The sequence below is a fragment of the Brassica oleracea genome, chromosome C3, assembly GCF_000695525.1.
Source record: "Brassica oleracea var. oleracea cultivar TO1000 chromosome C3, BOL, whole genome shotgun sequence".
NCBI lineage: Eukaryota > Viridiplantae > Streptophyta > Magnoliopsida > Brassicales > Brassicaceae > Brassica > Brassica oleracea.
Genome location: NC_027750.1, coordinates 42,790,974 through 42,812,380, shown reverse-complemented (window position 1 = coordinate 42,812,380; position 21,407 = coordinate 42,790,974). Strand labels below are relative to the sequence as shown.

Genomic DNA, 21,407 nt, shown 5'->3' with positions numbered 1-21,407 from the left:
TCACGAAATTATGCATGTTTATATATGGTACGCTTCAATTTTTTTAAAAAAATTGTGTTATTGGTTAGGTGTAATTGAATTATAGTTTGTGTAAACAAATCTATAAGCGTAAACAAAGACTTATAAAATAAGTTATGAATTTAAGATAAAACGAAACATAGACAATAAAATTATTGCTTTCATAATATAAATTCTGAATATAAGATAAAACGAAACATAAGCAATGTAATAATAAAATATAAAAGGAACAAATTAGAAGGAAACAATTCAAAAAACAAAAACCCGAAAAACCACAACTGCACCAATTAGTGTCTTCAGAACTCTTCCCTGGAACCCAGAGATGATCCGAGAGATCTTCACATATTCGAACACGGGTGTTAGGAAGAAATCCAATCTTATAAGGATGGTTGGTTCTCCGATTGAACCACAAAAGGGTGTCAAGGAATAGTTAAACAGAAGCATAGAAGTTCCTTGTCTCAGTAAAATATCAAACTGTGAAACCAAATCCTTTTTTAATCGATGTATAGATTTTATCTCCCTTCAAAAAGAAAACAAACGAAAGCATCAGCTGAAATATGTCTAAGCTTTAAACAATATATAAACTATCAAGAACTTAACTTTTGAATCTACCAAAACCATTTCAATGGTCTCTCCACCGGCAGCCTAGTACTGCTTCCAAAGTCTTATGACTTTCATCTTAATTTTCCACATAGCCTTCTCTGGCTTCAAGTTAGAAATGAAATTCATGGCACTCATTTTCTTTGCTAGTTTTGAAACTTGTAGGTTGTGATACCGTAGATTAAAGTGCAGTATGATATATATAGTCATAACTGATGGGTTTACGCCACAAGAATTGAGTCAATCAAATATATTCCATCGTGAGATTCATGGCAAAAAAATCACTAAAATTTCGTGTATAACTTTTAATTGGTCATCAAAATTTTGTATAAATTATTAGTAACTTTCCTATATTAATCGAAACCGGATTGCGTTATGTCGATGCGCGTATATTAGTTTCCTATATTTTGTCTATTGCATAAAATACGGTCAAATGTAAAATTAGCAAAAGGAATTAAGTAAATATGGGAAACCAATATTATTGGCTGACGATATTCAAAGACGACATAAAATCCCCCATTTATTTAGATTCTAGGGTTGATTCCCCATTTATTTACTTGCATCATATAAGTTTTGTCATATTTAATATGATTATAAATGTTTATTATATATATATATATATGTTACGTCTAGGATATTAAAAAAATGTTATAATGCTTTTCTTATATGAATATGCCTACAAAGGAAAAAAACTGCTTTGTGTTTGCATATACACATATGAGAAAATGAGAATAAGTCGAGGCTTTGATAACATTATCTTCGTGCACATCTGAGAAATGTAGCTACGTCTAGGATATTAAAAAATGTTATAATGCTATTCCTGTATGAATATGCATACAAATGAAAAAAACTGCAAACGCATATAAGAAAAAAAAACATATAGTATAATTACTATCTAGTTTTAATGTGTAATGGCATTACATGTAATTTGTCTAGGGAATGGAGGTCTTTTTAAAAGAGAAATGTGAGAAAGACTCTTATAATGACACCTAAGCAATAGCAATTGTGTTAATCACACATGAATCTAATGTTTATTAAGAAGAGTGCTCCCCAAATAATAAAAGGGGATGTCTTCACTATACGTGATTTCAAAGCACTCTATTCGCTTACAGCTGTGATTTGAAAACAAACTATATTTTCTTTTGTATTTGAGTTTAGTAAATACTAACTTTTGACCCGTGCGTCTGCGAGGCTGTCAATTCTTTTTCAAAAAAATGAGTAGTATATATTTTTAATGTTATTGATATATAACATTTACTATATTATATATATGTTTTATATGATATGTTTACACATAACATTTTTATTGTTTATACATCTTAATTTTAAGTGTTCTATATTAAATTTCTTTAATTGATTTTTTATATGAATGTATTTATACATTGTAAGAATTTGGAATATAAATTAAAAATAATATATAGGAACCCATATATAGAATATATTATTTGTTATAATGGTGAAGCTCTTATTTTATTTTTCATATAATTTCACTATTATACCATTTTGGTATATATATATAGTCTAATGTACTGAAGCTCAATTAGCATATTAATAGATCATATTAGTAAAATAATTTATAAGTAAATAAATGGACTAGTGTATTCATTAGAATAAGCCTATAAACATAAGCTTCCAGATTAAATGGTTAATATAATTTACAAAGTAAATAAATGGACATCTACTTAGTATTTCTTTAGATTAGGGTTTAGTTCGGTTTAAATTTAAAATCGGTTTAAATTTAGTTTGGTTTAGTTTATTTGGGTATTAAAAAGCTTTAATCAAAATTAACCCAGTTAATTCAGTTAATATTATTATTTTTAAACATACATGTAATTTTTCGGTTTTGATATTAATGTGAGATACACATTCATTTATTTTGTTTTAATTGTGTTTCTTCTATGAGATAGTTATACTCGAGACTAAGATAGCTTAGAGCATGTTTATTGTAGGTTTCTTAAGTTGGATCTTTTAGCATAATATAAGATATGCTCTCTTAGCTTTTAACTAAAAAAAGCTAAGAGACGTCTCTTAAATAAGAGATATAAGAGATGTCTCTTAGCTTTTTTAGTTAAAAGCTAAGAGACGGTAGCTTATATTACGCTAAAAACTCCAATCTAAGTGACATGCAATAAACATGCAATAAGCATGTTTAACCCAAATACCCATTTGGGTATCTTAATAATTAAATTTAGTAATTAAAAGTAATTAAGAACCTTACTTAAGAAACACCATGATTTTGAACCTCCAATGGTAGTCTCTTATTTAGAGGTTCTTAATTAAAAAAATATTAAACATTTTTTAATTAAAGAGAAATTTATTTATTAAATAAAACATATTAAAAGATAACATTTAAAACATAGATTTAAGAAAAAAACATAAAAACAAAGATGAGTACAATAATTGAGAATTAATTGGAAAAAAAAACTGAGCTCAGAAGTTGTCTCCATCACGTCCAAATTTACGCCACATATGTTCAACCAAATCATCTTTCAGTTGTTGATGCATTTGTCTATCACGAATTCTAGTTCGAACACCCATCATATTGGCGATATTTGTAGGCATATCTGTAGAAAAACTGAGATCGACATGTGAACTTCCGGTGTCTTCTCTATGTTGGAACTCTGAAACATCAAATTGAGTATATCCATTTTGTTCGTCTTCTACTTTCATATTATGGAGTATGATACATGCTCTCATAATCTTCCCAATTTTGGCTTTATCACAAAAACGTGTTGGGTTTTTAACAATGGCAAAACGAGGTTGCAAGACTCCAAAAGCACGCTCGACATCTTTTCGGACAGTTTCTTTTTGCTGAGCAAATAAAATCGCTTTCGGTCCTTGTGGTATTAGAATAGATTGGATAAAAGTTGCCAATTTTGGATAAATACCGTCGGTGAGATAGTAAGCCAAATGATACTCTCTTCCATTGACAAAGAAAGTGATTTGCGGAGCTAGACCTTTTATTATGTCATCAAAAACAGGTGAGCGATCAAGAACATTGATATCATTTAAGGTACCTTGAGGTCCAAAAAACACATGTCATATCCATAGATCATACGAAGCAACCGCCTCTAAAACAATTGTGGATTTTCCCGAACCACATGAATATTGCCCTTTCCAAGCGGTGGAACAATTCTTCTACTCCCAATGCATACAATCGATGCTTCCTATCATCCCGGGAAAACCACGATGCTCACCAATATCAAGTAGCCGTTGAAGATCAACCGGTGTTGGTCTTCTTAGGTACTCATCGCCGAATAAATATATTATTCCTTCGACAAAATTTTCCACGCATGCCCGGGTAGTAGTTGAACCGAGTCGGAGGTACTCGTCAACAGCATCAGCCGCATAACCATATGCCAACACACGAATGGCTGCTGTACACTTTTGAAGTGGAGAGAGACTAAGCCTTCCGAGAGCATCTTTCTTTTGTTGAAAGAATTCAACTTCATTGGAGAGTCGACCGACAATGTGCATGAACAATGGCTTGTTCATTCTAAATCGTCGATGGAAAAAATTTTCAGTATATGTTGGAGTTTCACTGATATAATCATTCCATAAACTTATATCGCCTTCTTCACGATTCCTTTCGATATGAATTTTTTTTTTCCTTGTTTTCCTTGCTTCTTCTTGATTATCATAATCAATGGTAAAATTTTCGAATGTTTTATCAAAATGTTGATCGAAATATTGATCAAAATATTCATCATCTGATCCCTCAAAAGTGTTATGAGAAGCAGATGCCATTGATTTTTGATAAGTTTGTGTTTAAAATCTGTGAAGAAAATGTAGAGAAATAGAAGAACAGAAGATGACTTTATATAGAAAAGTTGAGAAGAGAAGATGTCTTTAAATTGCTTGGTACATAGAGAATGAGAGAAGATAAGATGTCTTTAAATTGTTTGGTACATAGAGAATGAGAGACGAGAAGATGACTTTATATAATTGTAAGAGAATTGAGAAGATGACTTGTGATCAAGTCCGTGATACATAACAACAAACACGACATATCAAGTCTGTTCCACATGAATACTAACCTTCCGTGACACATAAAAACAAACATGACAAGACCACAAACATTCCGTGACACATAAAAACAAACACGACAAGACCACAAACTTCACTACCACACACGAGAAGATCACTGGGCTTGTCTGTGAGTCTGTTTGACACTGTGCTTTCTCCACTGGGACTTTTTGACCTGAAACAAGCATTTATATGATTAATAACCAGTCTTTATATCACCAATAACCAAGACAAGAAGCAGAGACAGAGAACACCAAAGTATGCATTTATATAATTAAGAACCACAGTCACATAACAACCACAAGAAGCTGAGACAGAGAATACAAGATTACACAAACATAAGACTACACGACTTCAAACTTAGATTTGAACTTAGGCTTAGATTTGAACTAATGCGACAACATTAACTTTCACTTGACCTAATTAGACAAAAACTCATTAATTAGCTTGTTCTTCAGAGCTTCTTCACCCTCAGCAAGCGGTTCTGGTTTTGCAATTAACCTATCAAGTAGCTTCATTTTTGTCAGCCTTTCTTTCATAACCAGATCCTCCTTCTTGATGTCCCACATACTCTGAAACTCAGCCAGTGCCTTCCCCGATGCATGCGTCTTCTTACCAAGCCCCTTTGCTGCCTTAACACCCGGGGGCCAAATGGTTGATTGATCAGCTTCACCAATGTTGGTTTCAGAGGCGTGAGAGGTTGAGGATTGTGCACCTTCATCGCACCTTCTCCTTTTAGAGCTTCTCTCCGCTTTAGAACTGGACAGGTCACACCATTTCTGATCGTTTCGAATCTCCTTCCACGCATGTTCAAGCGTAAATTTCTTGTTATAGCTGTTGAAGAAGATCTCATGAGCTAGCTTGAGAACATCATCGTTTTGGCCGCTACTTCTCTCTCTGGTGGCAGATTCATACGCGCCACAGAACTTGCCAACCAGATAATTCATCTTGTGCCAACGTTGCTTACAGTACCAGGCTCCCTGTGTTCACCCACTGCAATTTTCGGACTTGCCGGAAAGTAAGCGGCAATTCTTTTCCAAAAAGCAACAGATTGTTGCTCATTTCCTACTAAGGGATCTTTGCTGGTGTTTAACCAAGCAGAGATGAGTACTACATCATCTATATGTGTCCATGTTCTTCTTTCTCTACGCTCTGCAGGAGTGGCACCAAAGTTTGAATCTTGACTTCGTTGAGTGCCGAAAAGAGGAACTCGTGCTGAAGGAATTTGGACACTATCTTCTCCTAAACCAAACACAATTGTGGGTTGACTATTGAGAAGGTCAACAAAATTTGATGGGTGTGTATCCATACCGAGCAATTTTAAAGAAGAGGGGGCGAGAAGAACAATTCTTATTACAGGAGGATAAGAAAGAGAACTCGGAAGAGATGAACAATTTTTGTAAGAGATGAACAATTTTTGAAAGATGATAAAGAAGAGAAGAAGGAGACGTGTTTAATAGAGGGAAGAGAAGAGCAACCATAAAGACATGACACAAAGCTAAAACATTCATCACAACCATAAAGACATGACACAAAGCTAAAACATTCATCACAACAACTACATCGATTCCTACCTATTTATTACCGAGCTTCAACCATAATCTATCTCTAACCAGAACATTAATTACCGAAATTCAACCATTACCTAACACTAACCAGCACCATTTATTACCGAGGTTCACCCATAACCAGAATCGAAAGACTTTAATCAATTAACAGAGCAAAGAGAAATGCATTACCTGTATTGCTCTTCTCGTGCTTGTTTATGACCAGCCTTGCTCATGTCTTGAAGGTTCTCTTCTATCTTGAAGGTTTGATCCCTTTGATAGTATATAAAGATCAGGCCCATTGAGTCATGAGATGACATCACTGCAACAAACAAACAAACAAAAAGAAACTCATAGGGGAATGTAGTTTAAAGCATCTACTTCACCAACAGAACCAGAAGCTTGAGAAGAATCAACAAAGCGTGTGTAACTACTACAGAAAGTGCTTCTAACACCTTCAAGATAAGATAAGTAAGGCATGAGTACCTCGGTTAACACAATGTCAATATGATTGTTCAGATCTTCTAACACCTTCCAAGCTTGTACACCATTGCTATCTATATTAAGACCGAAACACAGAAACATATGCCAAGTTAATAGACATGATGATCATTGAACCAATATCAAAGTGTGTCAAAGTTTTGAAGTAACAGACATTGAGTTTGAAGTAACAAAACATGCGAGACGAGCACATGCAAAAACCTTTCGATTCGACTGAGCTAATTGAAGGATTCAAACATTTAAAAAAATTCCATAGCTTTACCTCTGATATGATTCGTCTTCGAGACAAAGGGCCACCGATGATATGATTCCTCGAGGAACAGAGCCACCGATGATTTGATTCGTGCTAGAGTAAGAGGGCCACAGATGATTTGATTCACCGTCCGGGAAGAGCGCCACCGCTGATTTGATTCGTCTTCGATTTGGAGAGCAGCCGTCGATTTGATTCCTCCTCGAGAAGGAGAGCAACCATCGATTTCATTTGTCGTCGAGTAGGAGAGCCGCCGTAGATTTGATTCGTGCTCGAGGAGGAAAGGAACCAACAATTTCCTTGACTTCGTCGAGGAGTTGAAACTGATCTTTGGTCCCCTCGTTTTCTCCTCCGAAAAGTAATATCAAGGCGATGCGTGGCAAACAAGAATCGTGTCTTTTGTCTTCTAATTAAGATACAGTAGTTATGATAATTCCCATTTTTCATTTTCTTTAATTGCTCATTTAACTAAAAACCCTTAATAATATACAGCGATAATTATGGTCTTAGAAGGTTCAGATTGCATATTAACGCTGGAATCTCACCTCGAAGATCGCAACCCGCAAGGTTCAGGGGACGAAGATATTGGAGTCTGAAAAGGCTAGTATTCGATTGAGAGATGTGTCATGAAGGTCGAAGGATATCACTGGCAATTTAAATGGCTAAAACTTGAATTTATTATAATTTTTACTATCACAATTTTATGTTGGTAATCTTTTAGTTTCATCAAATAGTATTAATATACTTTTAATTATCTTGTGTTATTATAAATATTATAAGTCAAATTTACCTAATTATAACTATTTATATTGTTTACGTTTTAGTATTATTCAATAAATAATTTAATAAACACTTAAAATATGAGTATAATTTTTCAGTGTGCATAATTTCTATTACTGTCTTATAAAACATGCCATGTAGTTGTATTGTAATTGTTTTGACTATTTGTTTACTTCAAATTTTTTTAGTAACAAAAAGCATGATAAAAAGTTAAAGCATCTACACATTACCTAAATATCTAACTTTGGCAATTTTTCTTTTGTTAGTAAATGAAAGTTCCAAACCATCATCAAGCTGAAAACCAAAAAAAAAAGAATTCATTTGTGACCGAAGCAAGTAGTAACCACTCCTCTGGTTACTTTACAGAAGACCTATACAAACAATGTTCTATCCATTTCTATGAACTTGTACAAACACAGATGTAATGACTTAACAGAAAGTTCCATAAAACTTCACCTTTTGTACTTAGTCACTGCAACGCCTTTGATGTATATAGCACCAGCCAAACCTTAAGAAACCCATCAATAAAGCTCAACATTTTCACTCCTTTCAACGTCAAAGTTATAAAGGTGGAAACTTTAACATGAGCAATCATGCGTTGGTACTTAGACGATACAGAGCAAAACCCAAAACTTGTTTCAGAGATATTACCAAATTGAAAAGACAGAAATGTTGGAGAATCTAACTCGAGCCAGATTTTTCCGATTGAGATTTCGAAATCAAATGGTGAGATTCCGTCGATCACTTTGGTGATCGTCGCGTTGATGACTCGATTGATCTACTTTCTCAGATTATTCCACCTCTATTGCTTTCTCTGCCGCATCTACCTCAGGAAGCTCCGGCCAAATAACCCTAAAAACATCAATCTCAATTGATCCACCATAAAAACCAGAAAACCCTCATAGATCCCATTGAAACCCTCAAAAATATACTGAAAATAGACCACTGTTGGTTTATTGGCATGAAACCATTCGCTAACTCAATTAAATGGAACCCAACCAGTTTAGCAAATTGTATCGATGGCGAAGGAAACTCTCTGTGATTCCGATATCATCAGATCACCATCTTCTTCGATAAAGATCTAGAATTTTGGTTCAAGTTTAAGATCTAGAAAGTCGATTCTTAAATCTCCATCTGATTCCACCGCTGTCGACGAAAATCAAGCATCTTCGTCATCTAATTTTTTCTACGGTTTGTTTTGTTCTGCGTTTACAACACAGAAACACGCGAGATAGGTTCCGTCGGTTTTGTTTCGTGTTATTTTAGGTCAAGGTGAGTCAAATCTAATTAGAACATTTTTTGTAATGTTATAAAACGACAGTGTTTAAAGCAGTGGCATAGGGTTGTAATTTTTGAGGAAAATTCAGGGTTATTTCATTTTTGTACTCTTGTTTTTAATAGTTTAGATGATAATATACCGATACTTTTTATCTTATTGTTTATAGTTGTTATAAACTTGGTTTAAGCTTGGAGTCAATATAGGGATACCAAAGTTCGGTTAAAATATAAAAGATAACTATATATTTGTTTGCTATATATGCCCATGAATCTCAAGCTTGATTTTGTGTTTAGGAAGAAAATATATAATATTTCATTGTATTTAGATGTTTAGTTAAATATTTTACTTAAAATACTATTAAAAGAGAAACACAATTTTGAACCCAACTTGCTTCTAAGTAAAATATTTTTTTTAAAACTATATTTTATACTTATTTTGCATTTTCACCTAACATTTAATATTAATAACTAATCATCCTAGAATATAGTCTAATTATGGTAATATTTAAATAACAAATATTTAATCATATTCACTTATCCTAATCATATTCAATCATCAATACTATTAAAACTGAAGGGCCTTTTTTGAGGTGCACTTGGAGTTTCAAAGTATTTACAGATCACTGCCACTTGAGTATTTTTAATCTATGCTTTTAATTAAAAGGTTTTTTTTAATGTAATCGCAATTTTTTAAAAAGAAACACGCTGTTTAGTTTAGATCCAGTTCTTATCCATAGAATTGTTCTGAGTAATCTTTTTTTTAATTTACCATTTATATTATACTATTAATATATCTCTTATCGTGGCATTACTGTGTTCGATGTCAAAGCTTAAAAAACATGTATCAACTGCTATTAAGTGCAGTAAACCCTCTTTTTTATAGTTTAAACAATATATACACATAAAAATGAACGTTTGGCATCAATCATCAGTTTCCATCAGCAAAATGACATGTTCATAGTGTAACCATACTACGATTCCGTGGAAACCTCAACACTAAACCCTATATGTATGTTGAAGTTATTAATGTTTGAATATCCGTTTTCCAAAATGTGTCAAAACAACTTCTCATACATATCGCCATATCCTAATTGCAAATCGTTTTTTTCAGGTTTTAAAAATATATTATCTATTAATCAAAAGCACACACTGGCCTAAAATCGCAAAACTATTGTCATATCTTATCTAATTTCAACAACTTTGATCATTGAAAACAATAATAAGGATAAAATTTGTAACTTAGTATATCTCGAATAACGTATATCCCTAGAATATTCCTAATTATATACAATTTTATATATTTCGCTATCCTAAGAATTTACCATCAATCACAAATATATAAATATCACAATCAACACACCGCAACAACCAATATAGACTTGCAAACTGTCTACCGTCATCTACCCTTATGGATTCCATAATTAAAATCAGCAACTTGAGTGATCTTAAGCCTTTCAAATCTGCATGGAGGGTCCATATGAAAGGAGCCAACTTCTCCCATGCCCCCATATCTCTAGAGACATTCTCCTATGGGCCTCTCAAATCTCCTATACCCTCATTGCTTTAATGAAACATGAATATCCGATTTTGCCCTTTTCATTTTTGAAATTATTTTTTTAATAAAAAATATCAAAATTTAAAAATTTTCAAAATTTCAAAAATTTCAAAATTTCAAAATTTTCAAGTAGAACGAAGTATAACTCAGTAAAACTAAGTGCAACTAAGTAAAACTATACCGTATAATTTGAAATTTAGAAAATTTCCAAATTTCAAAATTTTCAAATTTTTAAAATTTCAAAATTTTCAAATTATACGGTATAGTTTTACTTAGTTTTACTGAGTTATACTTCGTTCTACTGCGTAATACGGATGTTTAGTTATACTAAATTATACTGGTTATACTATGTTATACTGAGTTATATTGAATATTATGAGTGTTACTAAATATTACGGAGTACTACTGAGTGGTACTACTAAGTGCAGTTATACCAAGTTCTACTGAGTTATACTGTGTAAAACTGATTACTACTCGAGTTAGTTATACTGAGTTCTACTAGTTATATTGATTTCTATTAGTTATACTGAGTTCTACTAAGTAATATTGAGTTAGTTATACCGAGAGTAATACCAAATTATGCTGAATCCAGATCTGAAGATGAAAATAAATAACAAACACGAAGGAACAAGAACAATAAGAACCCTAAATCATAAGAACCCAGAAATATATTTAACAATCCTAAATCGAAAACATCTTTACAATAAAAACCCTAAAACCAAGTAGATATTAAGAGATTCCGATCTCTTTTTCCGCTTTTGCCACCTTCTTCATCGTTACATCAGGCTGTATGCGTCACCTTGAATCTGATTCTTTTTCTGATTTTCAGATCTAATCTCAGATTCAACCGCTGCATCTGTCATCTTTGATTATGTAATTTTTAGATCTAAAATGAAGAAAGAACGAAAAAGATTTTCACTATTGGATTTGATGTTGAAGAAGAATGAAGAAGAAACAAGGAAAATAAAAGTTGCAGAGAGGAAGAGAGAAACGTCGAGAAGAGGAAGAGAAAGAAAAGAAAAGAAAAATGAAAGAATAAGTAAAAAAGAATCTGATCCATAATATTTTAGGTTAGTAACCAAGGACAAAAAGGTAATCAACCAGTTTTTCGAATTAAAAATAATTCAAAAAGAAATTATTTTTTAGGAAGGTTCTAGAGAGATTGGACTTTGAGAATTGAGGGTAATAGAGGAGATGTTTTATGTGAAAGTGCTTCATACGTGGAAGTCAATAAATCCCGACAATAGTGTTTCTCTTGAGTTGGTCTTAACAGACGAAAATGTAATATTCACTACCTATATTCTATTTTAATTACACTTTATATATGAACTTCAGCTTCTTTTCTTTTAAATGGTTTAGGGTGTCAAAATCCTGGCCAGTTGCAAACAATCATTATTTCAGCTATTCCAGAGACATTGTCGTGTTGGAGAGTGGAAAGTTATTACTAACTTTTCTTTAAGTCTAGTATGTGGTCTTTACAGACACAGCTACCATATTTACAAGATGGAATTCATGAGTCACACTTCAATAACTGATTCTAATCTCCACTGTGACAACATGTTTCTCGAGCTAAAGGATTTTGATAACATTAAAAATGGTTCACATGACACAAGTTTTCTTATTGGTAACTTCTATTTTTTATGCGATGTATTAGTTTATTACCTATAGTCCGACCTTCATATAACTAACTTTTGGTGTTACAGATGTGATTGGTGAAGTCTTAGACTTTGGTGGTCTTGATATTGTTCAATGTGCAAAAAAAGAAGTGTCCAAAATGGACTTTACTCTAAGAGACATCAAGTAAGTATTTCTTAAACATAACTTAAAGTAAGTTTTTAATTCTAATTTGCATTATTTATTTACTATCTAAGCGACAACCGCCTTCAATGCTGCATTGCTGGGAAAATAGCTGAAATAATGACCCAAGAAAACAAACAACCAAACAATGGAGATATTTGTTTAATCAGATATGCTAAACTCGGAAACTACAAGGGTATTGTACATTGTATATGTAAATATTTTTTTAATGGTTATATTTTAAGTTAGATTTTTACATCTGTTTGAATTCTGTATCAGGAGAGTTGCAAGTCTCCAATGCTTTTGATTCTTCTTTGGTGTTACTAAACTCAGATATCAAGGAGGCGCAAGCACTTAAAAATATGCAAGTGCATCTTATTATAATATTATATTAGTTCTAATGGATTACAATATGCTAATTATGTTGTTTTTGTATTTAGGTTTCATGTTGATGGTAACTCTCTTGATATGTATCAGGCTAAACATGACAAGGTTCTGATCCAGGAAAAGCGCCAAAAATGGTCGCAATTTCCATTCAAAACCATACAAGAAATGAAACGCACCGATAAGGTTCTGATCTATTGTTTTAAAAAATCTCATTATTGCTATTTTCTCACAGTTTTATATGGATCTGTTGTTTGGTAGGATGGAAAACTGAGAGTAGTTTGTACTGTTTATGCTATTGATACCGTTCATGGATGGTATTATATTGCTTGTGCTGTCTGCAGCAATAAGGTTTTCAAACAGACAATTATCTTTGATGAAGTAGATGTGCAAGGCTGGTGGCGTGAATTTTGCCAGAGTAATGTTACCAAGGTTTCACCCATGTTATTTGCTGATCATAATTTTTTTTTTTATATATACTTATTTTATTAGGGGGTCTGATTCATTACCATTTTTGTAAAAAAATGATTTTTCAGGTACAAGTTGGATTTGCTTGTGCATGATCAGACTGGGGAGACTAAAATCACACTTCTAAACTCAGTCGCAAAATCTATTGTGAAAACTTCTGCAGCCAAAGTTGTGAATGTTTTATTGGATGAGGTGATATGTTACTTATTTTTTTACAAATTTACAATATTAATATTTGTTTACTAGCGGGTATATACTTAGTGTAACTACTTTTAACAGGTTCAAGATCAAGAAATGTTTCCACCTGAAATTGTGGAGATCGTTGGCACAACTTATGGATTTGGGATCTCGGTTGATGGAGTGGAAAAATTCAGTGCCATGAAAGTTTAGAATCTTAATGATATTATGTGGAAGAGAATTAAGTCACTACACCAGATGTCAGCTTCTTCTAGGAAAAAGCAATGCACAGATGGGATGAAGATTGCTGAAGCCAAAGAGAATATCAGTGGCTGATTTGTATGGGAATATTGGATGCTTTTTTTACGGTTTTGGTTTTTGCGTTTTAGTTTATCTTATGTTTTTTTGTTTCTTTAATGTTTTTTATTCTGTTAGTTATTTGTACCTTTGGTATTCTTTCTGGTGTCTATAAGAATAAAATAAAATGTCGTTTATTTATATATCAAGATTAAAAAAAACATAACACATCAATTGTGATAAACTAACCAGTTAATAGCAATCATCAAACATCATACAGTCTCCATTTTCCTAACTATCCAGAACCAGTTCCATTCCTAATCCATTTCTAATATTATAGATTGGATAGTCTTTACTTACCTTATTTTTGTTATGATCATGTCATGATGCAGAATCAGTTATTCCTCTTCTATGTTACTTGAATGTTTGCGGTAAGTCCTAACGGTAAAAGAAAACAGAATTAGAATCATGTTATTGTTATCAAATATACAATATGACCTGTCTAAAGATAACATGGAATATGCTTGTATATTAAAAATACTCACTGTTAAAGATATGTGAATTTTTTTTGCAAAAGATCATTACATAACAATATGGAATACAACCGATCATGTAACTTCCTTATCTTTAACATAACAATAAGATAAAATCAAAACAGCACACTACGAATTTGTTAACTAAAATATCTATTATAACCTACGCAAATATCAGATTAATTGATTTAATTGAATTTCGAGATATGTGATTTTACTTAACTAACGGAATATATTCTCTAGAATTTTGGAATAGTATTTCCTAAACCACGACCTTGGAGTTTGTCTTATATATATGTTGTGTTTTAGCCTCAAAGCAACCACAACACAATTTTTAGCATTCCACGATTCTCACAACATGTCTTCCAAGCAAAAGATGGTTTACCTTGATGAGATTCGGCCATGGAAGACAGCTTGGTTGATTGAAGCCAAAGTGCTCCACACCTGGAAACCATCCACTACAAGAAAACAGCGGTATTCTGACGGACATTCCGACGGAAAATGAAATCCTCGGAATTTCCCGAGGAAACGCAAAATTTGGGTTTCCTCGGAATTTCCTCGGAATATACCGACGGAATTCCAAGGAAACATCAATCCGTCGGAATATTCCGAGGAAATTCCGACGAACTAGTGATCGATCGATGCGTTTTTGGACATATACCCATCGATCGATCACATTGTTACGCTTTGGTCCATCTTAGTGATCGATCGATGCGTTTTTGGACATATATACATCGATCGATCCGTTTAAAAAAAATTGACGTTTTGAAACCCCAAACACTAGTTCCTCGGAATTTCCTCGGAATATTTCGACGGAATTCCGAGGAAGAAAAGGGTTTCCTCGGAATTCCCTCGGAATATTCCGAGGAATTTCCGACGAACTTTTAGTCCTCGGAAATTTCGAGGAAATAGGGTTTCCTCGGAATTCCCTCGGAATATTCCGAGGAATTTCCGACGAACTTTTAGTCCTCGGAAATTTCGAGGAAATAGGGTTTCCTCGGAATTCCCTCGGAATATTCCGAGGAATTTCCGACGAACTTTTAGTCCTCGGAAATTTCGAGGAAATAGGGTTTCCTCGGAATTCCCTCGGAATATTCCGAGGAATTTCCGACGAACTTTTAGTCCTCGGAAATTTCGAGGAAATAGGGTTTCCTCGGAATTCCCTCGGAATATTCCGAGGAATTTCCGACGAACTTTTAGTCCTCGGAAATTTCGAGGAAATAGGGTTTCCTCGGAATTCCCTCGGAATATTCCGAGGAATTTCCGACGAACTTTTAGTCCTCGGAAATTTCGAGGAAATAGGGTTTCCTCGGAATTCCCTCGGAATATTCCGAGGAATTTCCGACGAACTTTTAGTCCTCGGAAATTTCGAGGAAATAGGGTTTCCTCGGAATTCCCTCGGAATATTCCGAGGAATTTCCGACGAACTTTTAGTCCTCGGAAATTTCGAGGAAATAGGGTTTCCTCGGAATTCCCTCGGAATATTCCGAGGAATTTCCGACGAACTTTTAGTCCTCGGAAATTTCGAGGAAATAGGGTTTCCTCGGAATTCCCTCGGAATATTCCGAGGAATTTCCGACGAACTTTTAGTCCTCGGAAATTTCGAGGAAATAGGGTTTCCTCGGAATTCCCTCGGAATATTCCGAGGAATTTCCGACGAACTTTTAGTCCTCGGAAATTTCGAGGAAATAGGGTTTCCTCGGAATTCCCTCGGAATATTCCGAGGAATTTCCGACGAACTTTTAGTCCTCGGAAATTTCGAGGAAATAGGGTTTCCTCGGAATTCCCTCGGAATATTCCGAGGAATTTCCGACGAACTTTTAGTCCTCGGAAATTTCGAGGAAATAGGGTTTCCTCGGAATTCCCTCGGAATATTCCGAGGAATTTCCGACGAACTTTTAGTCCTCGGAAATTTCGAGGAAATAGGGTTTCCTCGGAATTCCCTCGGAATATTCCGAGGAATTTCCGACGAACTTTTAGTCCTCGGAAATTTCGAGGAAATAGGGTTTCCTCGGAATTCCCTCGGAATATTCCGAGGAATTTCCGACGAACTTTTAGTCCTCGGAAATTTCGAGGAAATAGGGTTTCCTCGGAATTCCCTCGGAATATTCCGAGGAATTTCCGACGAACTTTTAGTCCTCGGAAATTTCGAGGAAATAGGGTTTCCTCGGAATTCCCTCGGAATATTCCGAGGAATTTCCGACGAACTTTTAGTCCTCGGAAATTTCGAGGAAATAGGGTTTCCTCGGAATTCCGTCGGAAATTTCCGAGGGATTTCCGAGGAAAGATGAATTTCCGAGGAGTTATTTCCGAGGACTTTTTCTCGGAATTCCGTCGGAAATTTCCGAGAGATTTCCGAGGAAAGATGAATTTCTGAGGAGTTATTTCCGAGGACTTTTTTCGTCGGTATGTCATCGGAATAGCGTTATTCCGACGATTTTTTCCCTTAGTATGCCGCTGTTTTCTTGTAGTGATCCAATGCCAGCTTTGGTGAGAGTTTGGAAATCGTCTTATAAGACAAAAAGGTAATAAAAAAATTTACATGCTGTCACATTTGTTTTGTACTAAATGCAAACGACTCATAAAATGTTTTTAACATCGCAGGGCTGCAAGATCCATGCTGCATGTAAGAAAAACTATCTGAAAACCTTGGGAGAAGAATGCAAAGTTGGTGAATGGAAGAAATTGTATAACTTTCAAGTGAGTGCAGCCGGCAAACATTACAGAACAACGCAGCACATGTACAAGATCACTTTCATCAACCAGACGGTTATTAAACCCTCTGATTTCCAAAACGATGACATGTTTCTTTCATTAGCAGAATCTGATTCTGTTATGAGTGGAAAATTGGATAACGATATCTTAATTGGTAATTAACCTACCTTTTATATATTTAGCTTTTTCTTATTGATCGTAATTTAAAGTATCTGTTTCTTTTTTTTAACTAGACATTGTTGGACAAGCTATTGAAATCTCTGAGATTCAAACAATCAAATGTGTTGGAAGGGATAAAAAAAAAAGATTGAATTCCAACTGAGAGACATCAGGTGATCAATTCCATATCTGTTTTTTCCGTTAAACTCCCCTTTAATTGTTTCAAGAATTAAATTTTCAGAATATTTGACCTTTTATTGTAGTGATCAACGTATACCATGTTGTTTGTGGGGTAACTTTGCTGAAGATTGGAATCTCATAGAGAAGAAGCCTAATTTGGAGTTGTTTTATGTTTGATCCGCTTTGCGAAGATTGGGGCGTTTAGAGGTAAATTTATAGTATATTAAGAGGGTTTATTACTAATTTATTCAGATAAATCTTAGGTAATCTCCAAGTCTCAAACTCATTTGATTCTTCGCAATTGGTGTTTAATCCTAACATAAAGGAAGCAAAGGATTTAAGAGAAGCGTAAGATTTTAATAACCTTTTTAAAGTTATATAGAATACGATATATTTATGTACTAATTTAATTGAGTGACTAATTTTAATTTTTGATACATTGTAGTTTTAACTTTAATGACGATTCTATGAGCATTGTTGAGACAAGTGAAGACGGGAAACATATTGTTACTCAAGCCAACAGTGGTACTGGACAGAAACTATCCAATTGGAAAGAATATGAAGATAAAAAATTATCTGAGCTATTGGGTTGCACACAGGTTTTTCATTGTCTTTTCTACGCTTATTTTGCATTCATTTGGGTAATACTGATGATTATTAATTACAGGTTGAGAAGTGCAAGGTTGTTGCTACAATATATGCTACAGATACTGATTATGCATGGTATTATTTTGGACGTGATCAGTGTCAACACAGGACTTATAAAGTCCTCCAGGAAGATATAAACCCTGACACCATATCCAAGCCCTTATTTTGGTGTGAAAAATGCAAACAGAATGTGACACCAAAGTAATATTTCCTACTTATATGTTATATGTAGGTATACCAGTACGATCTTATTGTGTGATGTTACTATAGGTTTAAGCTTCATTTGATGGCTAAGGATGATACAGCTGAAGCAAAATTTGTACTTCTTGATTGGATTGCATGGCCAGTTATAGGAGTAAAAGCCGAAAAAATTCTGAATGGTTCTTTGGATGAGGTAATTTCTAGCGTATATCATTTAATTGGTGTACATGAATTGTCATCTTTTTCTCTAAATATTTATTTTTATGTTTGTTTGTTTCCTATAGGTTGAAGATCCTGAGTTATTGCCTGAGTATATTACGGATCTCGTGGGAAAGACTTATAAGTTTGGTGTTACAATTGAAAAAGGTGCTGAGATTTTTAAGGTGCTTAAAGTCTGGTCAGTTTACAACACACTCATGGTTGATTCCCAGTCTGAAACCGCCTTGGAAAGGGAAACAATAGCTATCTCAGGCTCAGAGGTATTGTTCTGTAAATGAATTTTTAATACTTAGTAAAACTTTTAAGTTTATATTGGCATATTTGTGAAATATTATTTCCATGTTTTTACTAAATATTTGTCTACTTTCTAGGTGTCTCTATTAACTTACAGTGATGAAAGCTCTAGCAAGATGACAACTCCTTCAAAGTGAACAGTTGATGACATTGTTGACATTCCATACAACACCTTGACATCAAAGATACGCCATGTCAAAAGTATCAAGGTTGAGAAGATGACCAGTGAGGAGCTAAGCCTAAAGAAGAACTAAACTCTGCGCTTTTTAGTTCAACATTTATATTATTAGTGTTTTTATTTATTTATTTAATAAGTGTTTACAAACACATGTGTTTTATGCTTTTGTTAGCCATGTTTGGGATTTTTAAACAGTATTTATATCGTGAGATTTTCTAATAAAAACTTCACTTTGTTCCATAGCACTGTTGCTAGCATATAGTATATATTTGTTTATGATTCGATGACCAAGTTTCAAATTTGGATTTTTAAATAACAGAGAAATTTTGACATGTTAGTATCTAAGAGAAAGCTTGGAAAGAGATAGCTCAGAGATGATTTTTTTGTATCATCACCATGAATTTAAGTTATACCATTATAACTGTACTGCCAGTGCATTAAAAACAAAGAACTAACAAAATATGTTGGAAATAACTTTTAGCTTGTTAAAACAGAATATTTTGATTGATAGTTAAGCTTTTTGTGGAACTATTTTTTTCATATAACGAACTTTATATCATTAAATACGCGGGATTATTTTAAACTATAAGTAATCTTTTTAAAATCTATACTTAAAAGGTATTTAATATAAACAAAATAATGGTTTTGCTGCAATTCGATAGAGTCAGATTAATAACCAACGAATCATCCTAAGACAGACGACACAGGGATGTTCTCCCATGGTCATTCATCTCAGAAAAGGAAACGTAAACCAGCTAATGATGAGAACGATAATTCTCAGGCCAGGAGTCAAAAAACAAATAGCAGCTTAGGAGTGGTGTTTGAAGATGTCACAAACATACCTCGCATACAGGGTAATTGTACTCTCTTACTCGGTCACTATATTAGACAGTAGTCTACATTTTACTGTCCCTGCAATTATAGTATAGATTAGTGCATTGCTTTGAAGATTTATAGTGTCACTTTCATTTAATGCAGACAATGAACTCAGACTTTAAATTTCTCCAACGAAGAAGAACAGACTACATAGAGATGTTGGTTGTGAGTAAACAGAAAAACGTATATTACTATATAATTGGTTTTAAAAAAACAAATCAATACATAAGTTTGTTTACAGCAACAAGCCTCAGGATGCTTAAGAATAGAATTAGGCAAACACCAAGAAACCTAACAAGCAGCATTATTCAAGACGGCATTGAGTCACAAATCAACATAAAAAATCCGACTCAGTCAGCAGCATGGGGTTGTAATGATAAAACTACTTCAGAAGGTTAAGTGTCATGTAGTTTCAGTGTTATCTAATTGGTAAATTGATTATACTGAAACATTATATTTAATCTTTACAGATCAAAAACGGATTCTAACCTATAATTCAGAGGTCGCGACACCACTCAAGCGACCTTTAGGCTATCAGAGGAAGATATCTCACATTCAGGATAATAATATGGCTCCTATCTCAATTGAAAATACACCACCAAGCAATCAGTCTATACCTTTGAAATCAATTTTTGGCAGAGTATTAAAGGATATCACTAACACACCTCAAAGTGTTGGATTTGGCTCACAAGCGGTTCAAAACCGCACCATACCCTCTCCCATGTATGGCACACATTCTCCATATGTAGCGTCAACAAGTATGGCTTCCTGCAACAGTAAGAGCATTCTATTTTTTTTTTGTCAACTGTTATTTTTATATGGGAGATATACCTTGCTTATTCATTAAAACTTATGTAATTTTTTCACAGATAAACGCAGAGGAGAATTCCATAGTTCACCTCTATAGAGAAATAGATTTATCAGTTGTAAGTTTTATTATGAGTTATTGATATATTTTTTGGGTTATATTGATTTATACATACATATGATGAACTTCTTATGTTATAGCCACAGAATCTGGAATATTGTGTACTCCAGGAGTTCTGTCATCATCTCGCTACGAACGGTTCAGCAGTGACCGAGGAAAAATCAGTTCACAATACCAGAACTCTACAATAAATTCAAGAAGATCAAATTATGAAACTACTGTTATTGAGCCTAAAAGGTTATTTGGAACTGATGATGTCAATTCAGGTGAAGGTATTTTATTTGGACATACCTTAAATCTTTAATACAAATTATTTCAAAAAATTTAACTTCATTACTTTATGTATAATGTGGCAGACGTAGTAGAAGGCCAATATAATCAGGAATATGATCTAAGCACCGAAGAGAGTGATGCATATTCTGATTTTTCATCTCATGGTGCCCATATTTTCAATTCCATAGAGAAGTTTGACTTTCAGGCCATAATTAAAGGAAAAAGGGCGTTGGATGCCAAAAAGACAGAAAGTAAACTTAAAACTATTTCAAAAACAGGGCTGAAAATGATTAGTAATCTGTTAACAAATGTCCGTTTGTTGTTTCATTTTGTTTTACAAGGTCAGTGACAATTAACGTGTTGTATTTCTCTGAGTTTTACAGCTATCACTACAAGAAAAAAAGGTTTTCTTAGCGGCGGAAAAACGCTATCTATAGATACCATAGCATTTTAGCAAGCGCTATGTCATCGCCCGTTATAATAGATCAAAAACTTTAGATAGCGGTTTTTCGCGGTGCTATCGTA

The 21,407-nt window shown here is 33.8% G+C and overlaps 1 protein-coding gene across 1 annotated transcript; it reads right to left on the bottom strand.

Annotated features, from left to right (window-relative positions):
• Positions 1 to 5,063: 5,063 nt before the first annotated feature.
• LOC106330673 (glutathione S-transferase T3-like) lies at positions 5,064 to 5,591 on the bottom strand. The gene has a single exon (XM_013769107.1). The coding sequence runs from the start codon at positions 5,589 to 5,591 to the stop codon at positions 5,064 to 5,066; it is 528 nt and encodes a 175-aa protein (XP_013624561.1).
• Positions 5,592 to 21,407: the final 15,816 nt, after the last annotated feature.